This window comes from Urocampus carinirostris, chromosome 16 (genome assembly GCF_059441175.1).
Source record: "Urocampus carinirostris isolate Australia breed hairy pipefish chromosome 16, RoL_Ucar_1.0, whole genome shotgun sequence".
In the NCBI taxonomy this organism is placed as follows: Eukaryota; Metazoa; Chordata; class Actinopteri; order Syngnathiformes; family Syngnathidae; genus Urocampus; species Urocampus carinirostris.
This window is the reverse complement of record NC_142364.1, coordinates 29,851,953-29,869,315: the sequence shown is the minus strand read 5'-3', so window position 1 is coordinate 29,869,315 and position 17,363 is coordinate 29,851,953. Positions and strand designations below refer to the sequence as shown.

Genomic DNA, 17,363 nt, shown 5'->3' with positions numbered 1-17,363 from the left:
TCACTATGCAAGACAGCCAGCTAGTGTACACTTTTATAATCAAATAATGACATCATTAAAATATTCACAATTGCTTAGAAGGTTACAAGAATTAAAATCGAGCTTTAACAGCTACCAGCTGTTAGTGAAAGAATAATGTTACTTAAACAGCATAATAACATTCTAGGTGACAAATTCCTATTGCTACTTTGACTGGCTTGGTTTCAAATGTCAACCATCTGACGGTACCAGCTCCGAAAAGGATTTTTAATTATCCCAAAGTGAGAGAATTCTCTACAAAAAAATGGACTTATTTTGGTATTCAAAATCTCTTTGTAGCTCAAATGATTGGACAGCATTACATTGCGTGTTACTTCTATTTTCTCAACTTTTCCAGCAGGATTTCAGCTCCCTTGTTGCTGTTGGTGCTGTCCAACTCAAAGTCCTGTAAAGCAGTCTTGACGTCCGCTACCACCGACTTGTCGCAGCTGTTCAGGAGACTGCAGAAATAAATCAGAAACTTTGAATGTGCACAGTAGTCGAGTCATGTTTATTTGTATAGCCCTTAATCACAAAGAATCTCAAAGGGCTGCACAGACCACAGACTATTATTACACCATCCTCTGATCTAAAACCTTCATGAGCGCAAGGAAAAACTCAAAAACCTCAACATGAGGAAAATGAAGAACCTCACCTATTTGATAATTACCGTAATTTCCGAAAAACAAGGCGCTACTTTTTTCATTTTAAAAATCGCGGCGTTAAACAGCAAGCTGCCCAGTAACTGCATGCAGTCTAAATGAAATGATCTGCATTTCTATAGCGCTTTTCAAGTCAATTAAGATTTTCCAAAGCGCTTTACAATGCGATTCACATTTAACCATACACACACACACACCAATAGCAGCCGTGCAGTCATGCAAGGCGCCAACCTGCTTATTGGGGGCATTAGGGGTTCAGTGTCTTACCCAAGGACACTTCGACATGTAATATGGAGGAGCCGGGATTCGAACTGCAATCTCTTGATCCCAAGACGAGTGCTCTACCTCCTGTGCTACTGCCACCCCTAGCTGTCCTGCTTAATGAGACCTTGAAATCACACCAAGACCGATTCTATTGAACAGCAAATAAGCTTAGCTCTTCCTTGGAAATACAAAACCCACATTTCCTTGATGTGGGGCAGGAGCCTGTAAATAAAACATTGTCAAACTTATTTGACGCACTAACCCACAGGTACTTTATGACTAAAGACCAACCATTACAGTGACATCTGCAAACATTTATGAACCCTCCTAGAGGAGAAAATAGTCAATGTTTTTGCCAACCTTGTTGATATAATACAAAACTCTAGCCAAACAGGAAGTTTGACAGTACTTTAGTCAATATTTACTACCAACTCGCGATATTTAAACTTTTTTCACCCACAAATGAAGTCCTTAATTTAAAAATTCGATTTATACAGCATTTGAAGTTATCAAAATCGCTACACTTCCTTTTCCATATCAGCATTAATGTCAGGTCCCTGAAATTTCCTTTAATCCTCAAGGAACGATAACAAGCGAAATCAATTTGGTCCGTTACTGCGGCAACCACCAATGACAAAAGCGAAAAAATACACATGTGTTTGTCACAATCTGGCACTATTCTTCACAGTATGGTTGCCCTGGCGCTGTTGTCTACAACAGTGATTTTCAACCACTGTGCCGCGACACTAGTGTGCCGTGAGAGATCGTCAGGTGTGCCGGGAGAAATTATCCAAAGTCACTTTTTAAAATTAAAATTTTTACAAAACATTTATGAATCATTTTCTGTAAATATAATGTCATCATCAAGTGTCTCTGCTGTAAAAGCTGGGGGTATTATAAATTATATGGTAATTAAACATACTGTTCAGTGTCATTTTAGGTTAGTGCTGTAAAATGTTTCCAATGTAAAAAACTTGCCCTGGTCTAGAAGTATAGTGCTCGTCTTTTATACGACACAGCCCTCATTCGCATTTTCTAGGTATAGTAGTAAACAGGTTCTCATCACTTGAAAGGTCACATGATCCGAAAACATGTGATGTAAACAACTCGAACCAGAATTAAAAATGGCGCAGCTGAAAATGGCATATAGTTTGCGGGGCACGGCCCCCGTTGCTGTCCTGCAGCCAAAGGGGTCGACAACACATTTTTCACGCGGTTAGCACTGTGTGCTATATGCTTAAAATGTAAGACATGAATGATAACTAGTTAGTTTATATGGCCGTTTAAGCCTGCACCTTGAAATCCAGATCGGCTTGTACAATGACAAAATTGCAGTCCAGAATTTATGGTATTTTGCAATTCAACATTCCTTTATGTCAACGATCCGTCAAAGACATTGCATCAATATCAACAGACAAATGCTTACAAACCTGCAAAGGACCATGGCTCCTCTGTTGACTTTGCTCCAACTCCTAAGATTTTCCAGACCAACTGTGTCCACCAAGATCCTGCCAAAGAGCTCTGGTGGGAGGACAAAGGAAATTAACCGTAAGGAATTAAAAGAGGAAAAAAAACCATTCTTGGCTGGGAACTCGACAAATAGCAGTATCATCAGACCCTCCTCCCACCCCCGTTAAAATTGAAAACATCTTCTGAAAATTAAACATTTCAGAGTGCTAAGGTAAGACTCATCTCTAAAGAGCAGGAAGACATGCTACACAGACAAAAACAGCAATCAGATGACAAAATTAGATCAGGAGGTTTTAGCTGCTATTTTCCATGCAAATCAGTACAATCCGTACAGCCCAAGATACTGTGGAGTATATAAACTTTGGACAACATTTGGTTTTGCAGGGGGGGAACTTCATTAAATACATGAACTGTATTGGGTCGAAAGTTACCGTAGTAGCGCTAACTACTGCGGGCAGAAAGTGCTCCTCGGGACAAAAGCCAACCACAGCTTCAACACAATGTATCAAAGAGCACAAACACTCTGAAGTGGCCTTGACCATCAGCACTTAAACGCACTGAACCGTTAAGTCATCACAATGGTTTATGGAATCAATTGGTATGATTAAAGGGGAATCACAAGAGTTAAAGTAAAAATTAAACTAAATATTTAGTTTTTCTATGCTAATGGTGCCAAGCAAAGATTTCAACCCCTTTTTCCTGTCTTTTTCTCATTTTCACATTTTGATCTATTCTAGCTTCTGCTATAGATGATTATTAATGAAAATTCCATTAAATCTGAGAGTGAGTCTTGAATAAAGTATTCTGAACTTTCAAAAACGCTGACAAATAATTCACTTTAAATTGTTGTGAGCAACTTTCATTGATCAACTACAATGTTTCTGATTAGTCTGCCTGATAACTTTACCTAAAACAACATATGCGGGGCTCCTAAAAGATGAGACGAGTTTAATTAGATTTAAAATCACCTGTTCAATTTAATTTGTCAATCGGAAATCGTTAAAATAAAATATTGACCCCCTTAATTCACTACACAGCACACCAAGGTGTGGTGAATGCCAAAACTATTTTCCTAAATTGTTTAGAAACTCAAAACGCATAACGCTTATATCTGTTATGGTGAAAGAAAAGCAATCGAGTCTTGTGATTTCACCTTCTTTGCCAGCCTCCAGGAGAGCGACATCTTGCTCAATGAGCCATTTGAGCACTAGATGCCCTGCGGGATGTTCTGCCATGTGGAGCTAGAAATCACAAATTCAAATAAGAGTCAATCTTACAGAGAATGGCTGTCAACTTGTTAAATGTTACAAAGAATCCACTATCCTACTCAATTACACTACATTATTTAGAAAGTATGCAGAATTATGGGCAGCACGGTGGATGAGTGGTTGACATGTCTGTGGCACACTTCTGAGGTCATGAGATAGAACCTTCCTCTGTGGAGTTTGCATGTTCTCCCCGTGCTTTCGTGGGTTTCCTCCCACATTCCAAAAACATGCATGTCAGGTTAATTGGCCGGTCCAAATTGTCCCTCGGTGTGAATGAGCGAGTGACTTGTCTGTCTCTGTGTGCCCTGCGACTGGCTGGCAACCAGTTCAAGGTGTCCCCCGCCCAAAGACGGCTGGGATGGGCTCCAGCACCCCCGCGACCCTACTGAAGATAAGCGGTGCAGATAATGGATGGATGGGCAAGATATTTATTGGCCCGGTTGTTATGGAACTGATAGAAACCAAATATGATGTTATAGTTATTGGGCCGATAGAAAGATTTAAACAATTTATGATAATTTCCTATAAGATTTTCTGCCGTAGTAACAGCACAAGATGGTTGTTATTGCATGTGCACCATATTACTACTCTGTTGTATGATACAGGCTTCAAGTTTAACTTCATTACAATATTTTTAATAAGAGTACGTTTCATAGCAATTCTTGATTTCATTTTGAGGATTCGAAATTACAACAAAATGGAACGTGCATAAAAAGAGCAATAAAACACGGCAGCCTATTGAAAAGGAATAATAAAAAATAAAAAAATACAGTTTAAGTTCAATTTCTGTAAACTGCAGTGCATTCACTTCTATCTACTGAAATTAAGGGTGTAACGAGAGGCTGTTACATTGTGACACTCAAAACACAAGGGACAGGAAAGAGGAAAACAAGCTAAGGAGAGATGACCTGGAGTTTCGCATTGCAGCGAAGTTCTCCGAGCTGGAGCTAAAGCCTGAGAGCCACGATATCACGTCACAATATATGACTGCTGCGTTCAAGGCGACAACCTGTATCTCATGATTTCACAAACAGATACCAGTTGCCGCGCAAAACCAAAAAATATAGTTCCCTCCCTGATCTTTTTCAATTTAAATTTTAGGGGGGAAGGGAGACACTAGGTAGCAAAACCGCGGGTTGTCGAACCTCAGAATAACCCGTATCAAAATAAGCATTTTTTACGGCCCTATTCAATGAGAGTTCAAATCTGTAATACTGACCTCTCCTTTGATGCCTCCTGGCACCAGCTCCTGATTGGCCAGCTGAGCCACAGCCTTCATGGCCGGTCTCAGATCACCGCAGGCAGATGCCAGGATGTCGCTTACAGTCACACTAGTGGCTTTGTCCATGACCATAGCAGCAGCGTGGTCATGGAGATAATCCAGAAGTACCGGCGAGACCGCCTCCAGGAGCTCCTTCCGTCGAAGCGCCATGTCCTTTTTACTAGCCAAGAGATAAAAACGGGGATGCTCACTTTTCCATCAGGTGTAAAGATCAACATTTAAAGATTATGTCCAACCTGTGCTTATTGCCGTCTCCTTTTTCCAGAAGCTTAACGATCTCGGGCAAAAGGTGAGCAGGGTCTCGGGGACTCAGCAGGTATAACAGAACCTTTTTGCCGTACTTGTTACTGATGAGCTCATCCAAAGACGACATAAGCTCCTGCATGAATTGAGAAGCATGCAAAATCCCAACATTAAGAACTTCTGTGGTTGGCATGTCAAACAACGCTTTGTTTTACATTACTATGCATTATTATTTAGCCTACATATAAATATATATATATATATATATATATACATAGGCTAACCAACAAATTATAATCCCGGATGAATCGGGATCCGTTCCAAGCACAACACTTTAATCCACAAACAATGTAAAAAAAAACATTTTTACGTTTGAAATTGGATGTGTTACTTATTTTAACAGAGCGCAATACGTAATATTTGACTACAAGATGGCACTGCGTTGTCTGGTACGAGTGAGGGCCAGTGATAAACAGCACAGCGTGGCGGCAGGATGCTTAGTATTCAAATCAGTGTTTGTTTTTACTAAATGGGAGTTTTTATGTACTACTAGGAAGCACTAAATATTACACTCTGTCCTTTAAAATAAATTCAACTTTATATCGGAACTACCTCACCACAATAAACATACTTAAGTGGGAGCTACATTATGAATACAAATATGCTGGTCTCAATTGTCATACTGAATGGAAATAAATAAAAAGGAAACACAAAATATGAGTTTTACCAGAGACTGGGCAATAACATAAGATACAACTACCAGGCTAGGCTTACAAAACCTGAGAAAATACTACACAATGGGGGTGGCACAATTATCAAAAATCGCAACGTGACATATTGTGATAGTGGAAACGCAAAACACTGCGTTTCTTTTTAAGGATTCATCATTTCAGTTTGTTATTTCAGTGATGGGGTGTTAGGCCAATAAGAATGGCAGGCGCCGTTAAACTACGAAATGAGACCAATCAAAAGCAGGTTTTAATGGCACCAATCAATAAAGGCAGGGTAAAGATTGCAAGACGAGTGTGCACGACTTTGAGCTGTAAGCTGCCGGTGAGTCAAACAGCCCTTTCAAAAACGGCCACCAAAACAAACGCAACAGCTCCTTGCTTTAGTGGCAAGTTGTTACATTCAAAAAGGATTCATCAATTAAATCGGACTATGGGGAAAGTCAGAAAAGCGCAAAGAAAAGCTCATCACCAGTGGCTGCCGCCTGTATTTTTATCCGGGCATTGACCGAGGTTGCGTTGAAAGAGAAAGCTAACAGCTAGGATAACAAGTCTTAAGTCACCTCTGCCTAATGTGGCTAGTCACCAACACCCGATCCATTAACCATGAAACGGACGATTTGGAGCTACTACTCGTAGAAAACCGCAACATTTGTGACTCTTGAATTTAAATCATCACAAAGACCTTGCAGAAGTTATGGTTACCCGATGCTAGCATGTAATTAGGCAGCCTTTTTCTAAATTGTGTTCTTACACTGAAAGGAGTAGCCCTATACTTTTGTATGAAGACAGTAAAGACTATTCATTCAACTGCAATTCTGGTTGTATTTGTAGATCTATAGTTATTTTCCACAGTCATATACTCACAGTCTCTAAAGACACCATCTTGAGGAAAGTTTGAATGTCACTATGTTTAAGTTCTCCAAAAAATAAAACAAGCACAAAAATATACTTTTCTTGTCAAATCGAAAATCGCATTGAAATTGCTACATAGGTCTGAAAAAAAAAAATCACAATTATTTTTTTTTCCAAAATCTTGCAGCCCTAATTAACAATACTGTATTGGTTTTTAACATGAAGCCAGATAAATCAAATGTTTAATGATCTGTGCAAACATATGTGCCATCACACTGTCTGCTCTCTATCATTGGCTCCTGAAACATGGCATATTTTTGCCTTTACAAGTAAAGCAATATCAGGTGTCAAATCCTGAGAAGCAGCACATTTAAGAACATCATTTAAGTATTTGTTCATTAACATTGAGTGCTACCTTGTTTTGAAGATGTTCATCACAGAGAACTACTGTTCACAAATATTAGTAGTCCCAAACATGGATAGAACCTTAGCTGGATATCAGCACTTTTACACCTTTACTGTCTTCTGGTGGTGAGCAGGCGCATTTGTTTGTATTTATTGAAAAAAAAAAAGAAAATTACTTTTATAGAAATGAGCAAGATTCGGATTAAAACTTGCCTCGTATCTTGCATATCCGGCCCACGGCTTGTATGTTAGAGATGGTTATTATAAGGAGAAAAATAAAATAAAATAAGAGGTCCCACTTACAGACAACACGGCCTGTCGAACAAGTCTGGTGTCGTCCACGCAGTCGAAAATGGCCAAAAGAACCAGATGACCGAACTCCCCCTAGAGACACAACACAGCCAATCGTTTAAATTATGGTCCAATTAATATAAAACTTTGTCAATATGAAATTGATGTGCTCGTTTCTTAAAACTCACCGTAGCAAATTTCACCATGTATGTCTTCATTGTTTTAATTATTGTTTTCCTGTCCTGGAACAAACAAAAAACCCAACAATTTCAGAATTCTATTTAACAAATCGAGTTCTGCATGATGAGCAAGTTCCTTGTCACCAAAACACCACTAGATGACGCCAAAGAAAACCGGACATATTTTTGTTTAAACTAAGTTTAGCGATTCTCTTTTTGAAAAACTTTAACCAGGGCAAAGCATCTTGGGTTAAGGATATTAAAAACATGCAGGTAAATTCAATCATCAATAATCATTATTTACACTCTATGGAAACATGGGTAAAAATAACCCAAATTGGGTAAATCAAGAGACAGAACCACTGCGTGGATCACTTTGATCAAAAGTTGAAGGTTGTTTAGTAAAACTGGCCTTATTCATTGTTTTTTCCCCCCAAAAATTACAATTTTTTGTTGAGGGGGATGGAGAGGGGGGTGATTTTTATAAATATTGATCTTTAAAAAAAAGGTAAAATCATTTGGGTTTGAATCAAAATGGCCCTATTTTTTGTTCGTTTGAACCCATTAAAGACAAAACACCCTGGTGGGAATGTGCATTTAATGTCATCAATTTTGATTTTGATCAATATTTGCTCACTAAAAAAAATACATTTTGACAAAGCCTCAGCCTGGTTAAATTATTTGCAAGGACATTTGTTGCTGTATCATTTTTTTCCATCATTCAAGCAAATTTTGGCCACATAATGGCTCAAACATCCAGGAAAGTCACTTCTGTACAGTCAAATTATAATTTGCTGTATGCATTGCACTAAGGGGCGCAAATTATTTCACGACACCAAGTCTTTAATCGATATCATGTGCAGGGGTCAGTAATCCAAAGGGTTGACAATTTTACTTTGGAATTTTACTTGGTGATAAATACTTAATAAACGGCAATTAAATCCAGTTTTGTTTTCAGTGCTTATTTTTGTTGATTCACACACTTGTTGTGGTTTCACAAAGGTTGTCGCGTGAAACGTATACTAGACCAGTGCACCATATGAGCCGACAAAAAAATTATTTGAATCAAGGAGAGTGCTCTCTTTAAAACAGTGCGCAGGTTTAATGGGTGGCGAAAGCAAAGCATCTTCCTCTGCCTTTTGGCTCTGTGGTCTGTGCTTGTTGGCCCAAAGCAGTTGGCTGACATGATGGCTTTTAGAGAAACTTGAAATTGAAAAACATTCAACCTCGCGTGATAAATATCAAGCCGTTTTAACATTTGTGTGTAACTCAGACCGCAATGTCATTGACACACAGGCAAAAGAGGGCGGGGCGACTGTATAGCCAATCAGACCGCAGAACACAATGCGCGATGAAGGTCCGCAAAGAAGCAAAAACCGCAATAAGTAAACCGCAATGCAGCAAAAGATTACTGTTAAAGTACCCATCAACGCCCATCCCTGGTCTGGATTGCATTTACCTTGGTAGTCCCGTGCCATAGACACTGCATGGCTACACGAGCGCCGTCGTGGGTGTGAGCCATGTACACCACTGCCTCTCTTATCGACTCAATCATCTCCTGTAAGTCAAATAAATACTTTGAGGATAGCGCTTATGAAAGGTCACACACAAGACTGATGGTATACTCACCGCTCTTTCTTTGTCAGGACTTAACAAGAAGAAGTCCAGGAAGACTTTGTGCACCAGAGAATGTTTGATGACCTGCTCTCTGAAACAAAAATCAGCCCGTGACGAGAAGACATTTTCACAACTTAGCTTGAGGGAATTTTATAACACGCCCTTACTTCTGCGCCATTGGTGTAAGAATTTGCTTCATATCAATGATGATTTGGTCCAGCCTCAGAGGGTTGGCCTCTGCAACCTTTTCAATGGTGTTGCAAAATGGTGACTGCAAACATTGAAAATCATCCATAGAATGTGACGCATTCAGATGAAAGCACATGATTTCTAGAGACGTTGATTTGGTCTTAACACTAATAAAACATATTACCTTATTTCCGGACCATAAGGCGCACCTAAAAACCCCAAATTGGCCAGAAATTTGATCGTGCGCCTTATAATCCATTGCATGTTTTATTAACACTGGAGTTTGGGTAGATTTCTTTTAGTATGTGGCTATTTGAGGTTGTCGGCTTATATGGGACGTAGGCTTATATGTAGTATCTTAACCAAAATTCTCTGATGTTTCAGCCACAGTTATTAAATTAGGTGAACAACTGTAAAAATATGAAAAGGACTGTGCATGACAACTAAAAAACAGGAGTTATATTGTTTTTTATTATTCAGTGCATTTGTTTTTTTGGTGCAATTTCTCCTGCTTTCGAGAATATTCGTTCACGAGAAAAGGGGGATACTAGCGTGCTAATAACTGTTTCGCTAATTGAATCAGATGAGGGAAGGTGGACTACATTTTTAAAATAATGAAAAGGGTCATCAGTAAGTTGATGTGACTATCTCAAAGCGGTACCCACAACAAGGGGATAGGCGCACGCATCAGTGATTCTGTGTTGCTGGACCAATCATTATTAAGATTTCATTTTGACAGATGTGTTTGCATACCTTGCAGAAGGTGAATGTATTTCCGTACAGTTCCTCTGTGAACATTAGCCTTTGCGCAAGCACAGCTTTGTCATTGTAGGCGTACTCGATGATTGAGGAAGAGGCAGTGTGGCGGAGCAACTGACGCACATGCCCTTTAAACGTTTGCATCACGCCAGCCACCACGGCTTTATTCCTGTATATCCCGCCAAAAAAGGTCACATTTTATTTAAAAACTTGACGCTCATTGAGATCCAGAATTTACACAGCAGGATGGATAGTGAAAGAATCTTATACGTTAAAGTAGTCACTGCAGAGAAGTGACAATGTTTACATGCATGCGATAATCCGATTGGGAATGCAATATTGGATTTCTAGCGCAGTCCAAATGAACCGCTTAAGTACCTCGAGAAAAATGAATGACGTTAGCAAGTATTCCAATGAAAAGGACAAAGCGGGAGCGAAGTCAATACACAAATGGACGATGTTTCCAAATTTAACTTTTGACATGTAATAAAGAACAATTTCATTTATGTCACTCACCAAAATAAACCAAGTAAAGTGCTTGTTTCCTTACAAGATGGTGGTTTGCTATAGACATGGACTTACACAATGAATAAAGGTACAGCTGATGTATCCAGTATATAAATAGATAGATGGTTACACCTGTGGCATTTTTTAAATTTCCCATGCAAATCAAGCAGTGCACATGAGGCTTTTTAGCGAGTAAGATGGAGTTTGCGTGTATTATTTGTTTCACTACAACAATCCTACACCAAAGACATATATGTCATCTTGAAAGGCAATTTAAAATAAAAATAAAATGTCCGCCCGATCATACGTCACTCGCACAAACATTAAAACGACTGTATCTCATTTTTGGGGAACACATTAAAACAGTAGAACACAGAGTATTTCCACCTTGTATAGAAATTACTTTCGAATATGTCGAAAATATTTACTCGGGCGAAATTACACCTCAGCTACAGAACATCCGTCCCCCGTTTTATCTTGATATTTTGAAGGTTCATTTCAGCGTAATGGGCTTTACTGTAGAACACATAACAGTTTTCTGTGCATGAGATATCCAGACGATTACGGTTTTGAATCGCATGTTGATCGCAATAAAAGCAAGGGGGGGACATATCTTAGCACAAAAAACACAGGCTTAGAGCGCCCTCTTGCGGTTTAAAGTGAAAATAATACGTGAAATAGTACACCAGGAATAAATACAGTAAAGAAGAAAAGTATCACCCTGCTATTTTGCTATTTCTCCCACTTAAAAATCATGAAGGGGTCTGAAATGTTCACCCCGGGTGCATGTCCACTGTGAGAGATAAACTACAAAGAAAATCCAGAAATCACAACGCGTGATTTTTTTTTACCAATTTATTTGTGTAATACAGCTGCAAGTATTTGAACACCTGTGTATCATCTAGAATTATGACCCTGAAAGACCTGTTAGTCAGCACATTGAAAGTCCACCTACACTCAATGTATCATTACAGTAATTGCTCAATGACCTGAAAAGAGCTGGGACCACCGTTACCAAGGTTACTGTAAGTAATATACTAAGACATCATGATTGAAGGGGTCATCAGGATTTGATGCATGGCACGAGAGGTTCCCCTGCTTAAACCAGAACATGTCAAGGCCCGTCTTAAGTCAGATGAGACCAAAATAGTACTTTTTGGTCATAATCCCACTAAAGGTGTTTGGAGGATGAAGAATGAAGAGTTCAATCCGAAGAACACCATCGCTACTGTGAATCATGGAGGTAGTAGCATCACGCTTTGGGAATGTTTTCTGTGCATGGGACAGGACGAGTGCACAGCCTTAAAGAAAAAGTTGACTGGGGCCGTGTATTGTGAAATTTTGGGGAACAACCTCCTTCCCTCAGTCAGAGCATTGAAGATGGGTCGTGACTGGGTTTTCCAACACGACAACGACCCGAAGCACACAGCCATGGAAACCAAGGAGTGGCTGCGTAAGAATCATATCAAGGTTCAAGCATGGCCAGCATGGCCCAGCCAGTCTCCAGATCTTAACCCAATTGAAAATCTTTGGAGGGAGCTCAAACTGCGTTTCTCAGCGACAGCCCAGTAACCCGACTGATCTAGAGAAGATATGTGTGGAAGAATGGGCCAAGGTCCCTCCTGCAGTGTGTGCCAACCTGATGAAAAATTACACGTTTGACCTCTGTAGTAGCAAACAAAGGCTACTGTACCAAATATTAACATTCATTCTCTCAGGTGTTCTGCATCACACAAACAAATCGTTAAAAAAATCATGCATTGTGATTTCTGGATTTTTCTTTTTAGTTTATCTCTCTCACAGTGGACATGCACCTACGATGAAAATTTCAGACCCCTCGATGATTGCTAAGTGGGAGAAATAGCAAAATAGCAGGGTGTTCAAATACTTATTTTCTTCACTGTATATGCCGTTTAATAATGTGTTTAAGATTTCACACATAAGTCTCACCGCAACCCTGTCCAAACTATGAAAAAAAACTTGCTACTTATAATCCTAAAAATATAGTTAGTATTTTTCCAAGAGGGGCTGACAAATCGCAATAATTTGATTAATTTGTCATTTAAAAAATTGTAAGATCTGAAAAACGGGGGGAATAATTTTTAGATTTAAATTTCAATAACCCAAAGTCTTTCCTGATCATAAAATCGAAAGTGATACTAACAAATGACTCAGTTTATTGTAGATATTCGTATCAACTTGAGCTATTAGTGTTAACTTTGCATTAAAACTTAAATCAGTCATTCTAGTTTAAAGAGTGATTTTTTTGCACAGGATGTGTTGTTCTAATTAATGAAATGTTCTTTATATAAATCTCTTTACCCTTCAAATGTTTCACGTGAGGTCAATTGGTCAAATTCAATTTAAATTATAACCGTACAGACCGACATATGAAATCGCGACTTTTTTGTCTTGTCCATTTTAAACAACCCCGTTTCGAAGAAAAATATTTTGTAAAATAAGTAATAAAACATGATCTTCTTTTTTTAAAAATGTATCTTTTTATTATTTTTCATACTGTTCAACAACAAAAAATTATAATAAAAATATCTACCAGTGCAACAAACTCGTTTATGTTTTACAGTGTAAACTCAAGCGTAACCTTCATATAAAATGAGCTATTAAAACTAACCCGAACTACATCCTGAGCCAAGGCAGCCTGTTCGGGACACTTTAATGAGAACTTTTCGTTGTCAACTTAGGATACATTGTAGTCATCCTAACAATTTAATTATTAGTAACAAAATTGCAGTTGAGCATTTATGATTATAACATTTTCTTCAACGTTTTGCCTTGGGATTTTAAAAAAAGTGGAACAATTAAGATAGTGTGCTCAAAAAGTCTAAAAAATGAATTAAAATGTCCAGATAGACAATGCAACTCACCCATACATCAGCAGCTTTTTCACTACGTTCCTGCCATACTGCGACTTACACAGAGTAACTATCTCATCTGCAGGAAAAAAGGCAACAACATACATGCAGTAAGTAAAGCTTAAAATGAAAATAAAAAAACTAATGCGACAAAAACATACTGTATACCCTTACCTTTAAGTCCATCAAAGACTTCCTGCCTTTGCTCGTGGCTACCCCACTGGATAAAACACTGTAGAACTCGCACAGAATCGTGCGCATAGGCCATCTAGTGAAAAGAGTTGGTGCATCTTAGCAGGTACACAGAGAGCATGTAACCTACGTAGATCAGTTTGGACTAGATGTCGACCGATTATCAGCACAGATTTTTGTGAATGTGACAGATATCGGTATATGTGTTTTTAGTGATTTGACTTGTCGATTATTTATGCTCAGTAAAGCAGCTGAGCTCTCCATCGCTCCTATTCCTCCATTCGCTCTTTTTGTTTTAAGATAATTCAAGTCATGCACGTTGTATTGAGATTTTTATTTATTTATAAGTAAAAAAAAAAAACAGGGAACTATTGAAGCTTGTATTTATCCTTAAAAGAGTTGCTGCTAAACATAATTTTATTTCCTGCACTGTTAGTTTTTGGTTTAAGTGAAAGATTATTCATGTTAGATGTGTTAAAATCCCATTTTATTTACAGTACTGTAATAGGTTACAGAGAGCCATTAAAGTTTTAGTTGAATTTTGAACAAATATTCTGTTTCTTTTTGCTTTACAGAAAAATTTCCTACGCCAATTTTTAAGCTTTAACAGCAAATAAATATCGGCTTCAAATATTGGTTATCGGCCTCCTCTTAATACTAATAATCGGTATCAGCCCTGAAAAATACATACAAGTTAATCCCTAGTTTGGACATACCTGTTTGTACTTCCCCCCAATCAACTCATGAAGATCCTTCATCAGCTTCCTCTTCGTATCGCCCTTACAGTCCTTCCTATGGACATGCACAAAGGAAAAAAACAAATTGTTTCCAGTGTACCTGAAAAATCCATTTAAAACGTTGCTTTGACTTACTTCCTTAGGTCCCCCCACGTTTGTTTGGCCTGATTGATGATGTGGTACATGTCCTTGAGTTCTGTTTGCTGTCTACTCTTCTTCAAATCTTTCTTCCTCTGCAGCCTCTTCTTGAAATCTCCATCAGTCTGGTCTGCTCCCTTTTTCTCTGTTTTTGGATTGGACTCGCCTTTTTGAAACTTCTTCGCTTGCTGACCTATTAAAACAGACATGAAAAATCATCTGAAAGGCTTCAAATAGTTTGCAATATTTTAATTTTCTTACCCCCATCGTCTCCGTCGCCTTTGTCAACAGGTAATTTTCTCTTGAGCCCTTTTCCTCCTTTAAAAACATTTTGTGTTTTTTGGGCGTTATCGGCATTTTTACCCACTGTGCCCTTCATATCCTTCTTGTAAGGTTTGAAGGGCTTTTTACCAGGTGGTCTACTACCAGGTGGTTTCCCATGTGAATCTTAAGGGGGAAACATGCACACTTTTAGGTTAAGACGTATAACATATGTATTTGCTTGCTTAAAGTGCATTTAGCTTACCTTTCCCTTTTTGTTTCAATTTCTTTCCTCCTTTGGGGGAAAATTGGGTTTTGGGTTTTACGTCCATTCTGTAAAAGTGATGGAAACTTGATAATTCAGAATTATAACTGTCGCATACGTTGACTTAAAAAAGTTCTGGAGTATTGTTATAAGTAATTCGACGGCAAATACCAAAAGTGATATAAATAAAAGCAGCAAAACAAGGCGGTAACTTTTAATAAGAAATTCATCTGTCACCGCAGGAACATTGTAGCCATTTTTATTACAGCTCGGATATAATCTATGCTTTAAACCAATATAACCAATAATTCTAGGATAACCGATATTCAACATATATATTCAAGTGCAGGGACTGAAAATATTCAATTTTCAACAACTTACATGAGGCGCAGATAAAGACACGCCGTCAGGAAATATCCACGCGTGTTTTACCTCTGCACTTTACGACAATGAACAGTCCAATCAAACTTGATATCTACTGCCGTAAAATGTCGATATTGTTGCGACAGAGGCGTTAAACAACACAGAAGGTGCAGAAGGAAATGATGTGAATAAACTTGGTTCGCAAACGCAGCTCCGGCAGATTTTTTTTAAACATAATTATTGGTATTTTTAATTTCTTGTTCCTGCAATATAAAAGTGAAGACACATTTTGAGGAGGGAAAATAAATTGTGTTTAAATGTGGCAAAGTTACATTAGAAATTACTTTTAAAATTCACAATAGTACCGGTATTTATTTTTATCAAATAAAAAAATATCCCGATTTCATTGTTTTTAGAAAAGGAATATCTCGCGATAGACTATAGTAAACAAAATTAAGGGGGTGTCTTCCCGTTGCCTGGCTACAGACGCAACTGAACAGGACAGAAAAGTTTCCACGAGACGGACAATCGAGCAAAAAACTAAAACAAAAATAAAAATGTAAGTGCAACTTACCATATTTTTTCCTAGAATTAATATGTTGCATATTGACAAACAATGTGATTGCTCAATTTTCTTATATTGTGTTACATTCAGTTTTTTTTTAATTATTGTTGTTTTTGTCGTTAACACTCGCGCACAAGAAAGCGCAAAAGAAGAGAGACATGTAAGCAAAACTTTCCATATTTTCCCAAGATCACGATGATGTTATTTGCCAAACATTGTAGTTTCTGATTCGCTTTTGATTGTGTCCTCTGTTGGTTTGTTTGTTAGTTTGTTTTTCTTTATTATGTTTTGTTTTGTCGTTGTATTAAGTTACCTCAAGGAGAAAACATTTCTGCAACTCCTAATTTACGTGCTAAGTGAAAATGGGAATAAAATTCAATTTATGCCAGAGCAACATTTCTCCAAATGAAACAATATGAGGCAGTACCTTTAATTGCTTTTGAAATACTGTATTTAATGTTAATGAGTAAAACAAATAAATAATTTTTCAATCACACTCACAGCATTTGCACATACAGGTACTTTCCAAAAAACAATAATTACCACGTTGATTGTTAGTCTTTTTGTTCGTGCTGTAAAATGTTAATTAAATCATTCAATGCCAGACATTTCTCTCAAATGGGTAGTGCGGGTTCCAGACATTTTGACTCATTTTTAAAAGCCTACCGAAAATTTAGTTCTGTAACTAAATAGGTTGGCCTGAAGATGGCTGGGCACCACCAGGCTGTACTTGCCCAAAACACACCACAGGAAATGGTGCCCCTACAACCCCAGTGGTCAATCGATTTGACCAACCAACCAACCATTATATTAGTGTGTCAGTAGTGCAGTGGTTAGCACATTTGCCTCACACATGAAAGGTCCACGGTTTGAGACCGGGTGGTAACACTTGTTGGACTGCGGAGGGATGGGTGCCACCAGGCTGTACTTTTCTAAGACACACCACAGAAAATGGTGCGACTGAAACAATAGTGGTTAAAGGATACACCCACCAGGTTTATAGGCATAAAACATATCAAAAAAAGCTTGAACCCTCATCTTTCATTAGAAAAAAATAATAGTTTTTACCATCTTTTTAGTAAACAACAGTTGTATATTGCAAAGTTTTTTGGAATACCCGTTTCGAAAAACTGCTAAGAAAATTGTGAAATTAAGCATTTGAAGCAGAACTTTCACTTTAGTGCTTTTTTTTTGTTTTTTACATTTGTGATACCTCCACGACCCAAGTGGAG

The 17,363-nt window shown here is 38.2% G+C and overlaps 2 protein-coding genes across 2 annotated transcripts in view; one reads left to right on the top strand and one right to left on the bottom strand.

Moving 5' to 3' along the window:
- Positions 1-19: 19 nt before the first annotated feature.
- pum3 (pumilio RNA-binding family member 3) lies at positions 20-15,743 on the bottom strand. Its single transcript, XM_088356204.1, has 18 exons — positions 15,585-15,743; positions 15,204-15,271; positions 14,939-15,124; positions 14,675-14,870; positions 14,519-14,594; positions 13,785-13,878; positions 13,623-13,689; positions 10,225-10,399; positions 9,450-9,553; positions 9,295-9,373; positions 9,125-9,223; positions 7,675-7,728; positions 7,499-7,579; positions 5,201-5,343; positions 4,902-5,124; positions 3,568-3,655; positions 2,375-2,465; positions 20-479 (listed from the first exon to the last, which is right to left on the bottom strand). Exons 2-18 carry the CDS (start codon positions 15,268-15,270, stop codon positions 356-358), a joined length of 1,947 nt encoding a protein of 648 aa, XP_088212330.1. The 5' UTR covers position 15,271; positions 15,585-15,743; the 3' UTR covers positions 20-355.
- Positions 15,744-15,945: 202 nt separating this feature from the next.
- The window catches only part of LOC148351008 (cilia- and flagella-associated protein 44-like), a 37,564-nt gene continuing 36,146 nt past the window's right edge, over positions 15,946-17,363 (top strand). Inside the window, exon 1 of the mRNA XM_088356265.1 lies at positions 15,946-16,125. The gene's annotated coding sequence lies outside the window, so the exon portion shown is untranslated. The remainder of the gene's footprint in view (positions 16,126-17,363) is intronic.

Excerpts from the sequence above, each read along its gene's own strand:
- pum3 (XM_088356204.1), bottom strand. The coding sequence starts at position 15,270 with ATGGACGTAAAACCCAAAACCCAATTTTCCCCCAAAGGAGGAAAGAAA. Across the intron at positions 13,879-14,518 it reads TTGGGGGGAAGTACAAACAG|ATGGCCTATGCGCACGATTC; the intron begins GTATGTCCAAAC and ends TCTTTTCACTAG. Across the intron at positions 9,374-9,449 it reads CTTACACCAATGGCGCAGAA|AGAGCAGGTCATCAAACATT; the intron begins GTAAGGGCGTGT and ends TTTTTGTTTCAG.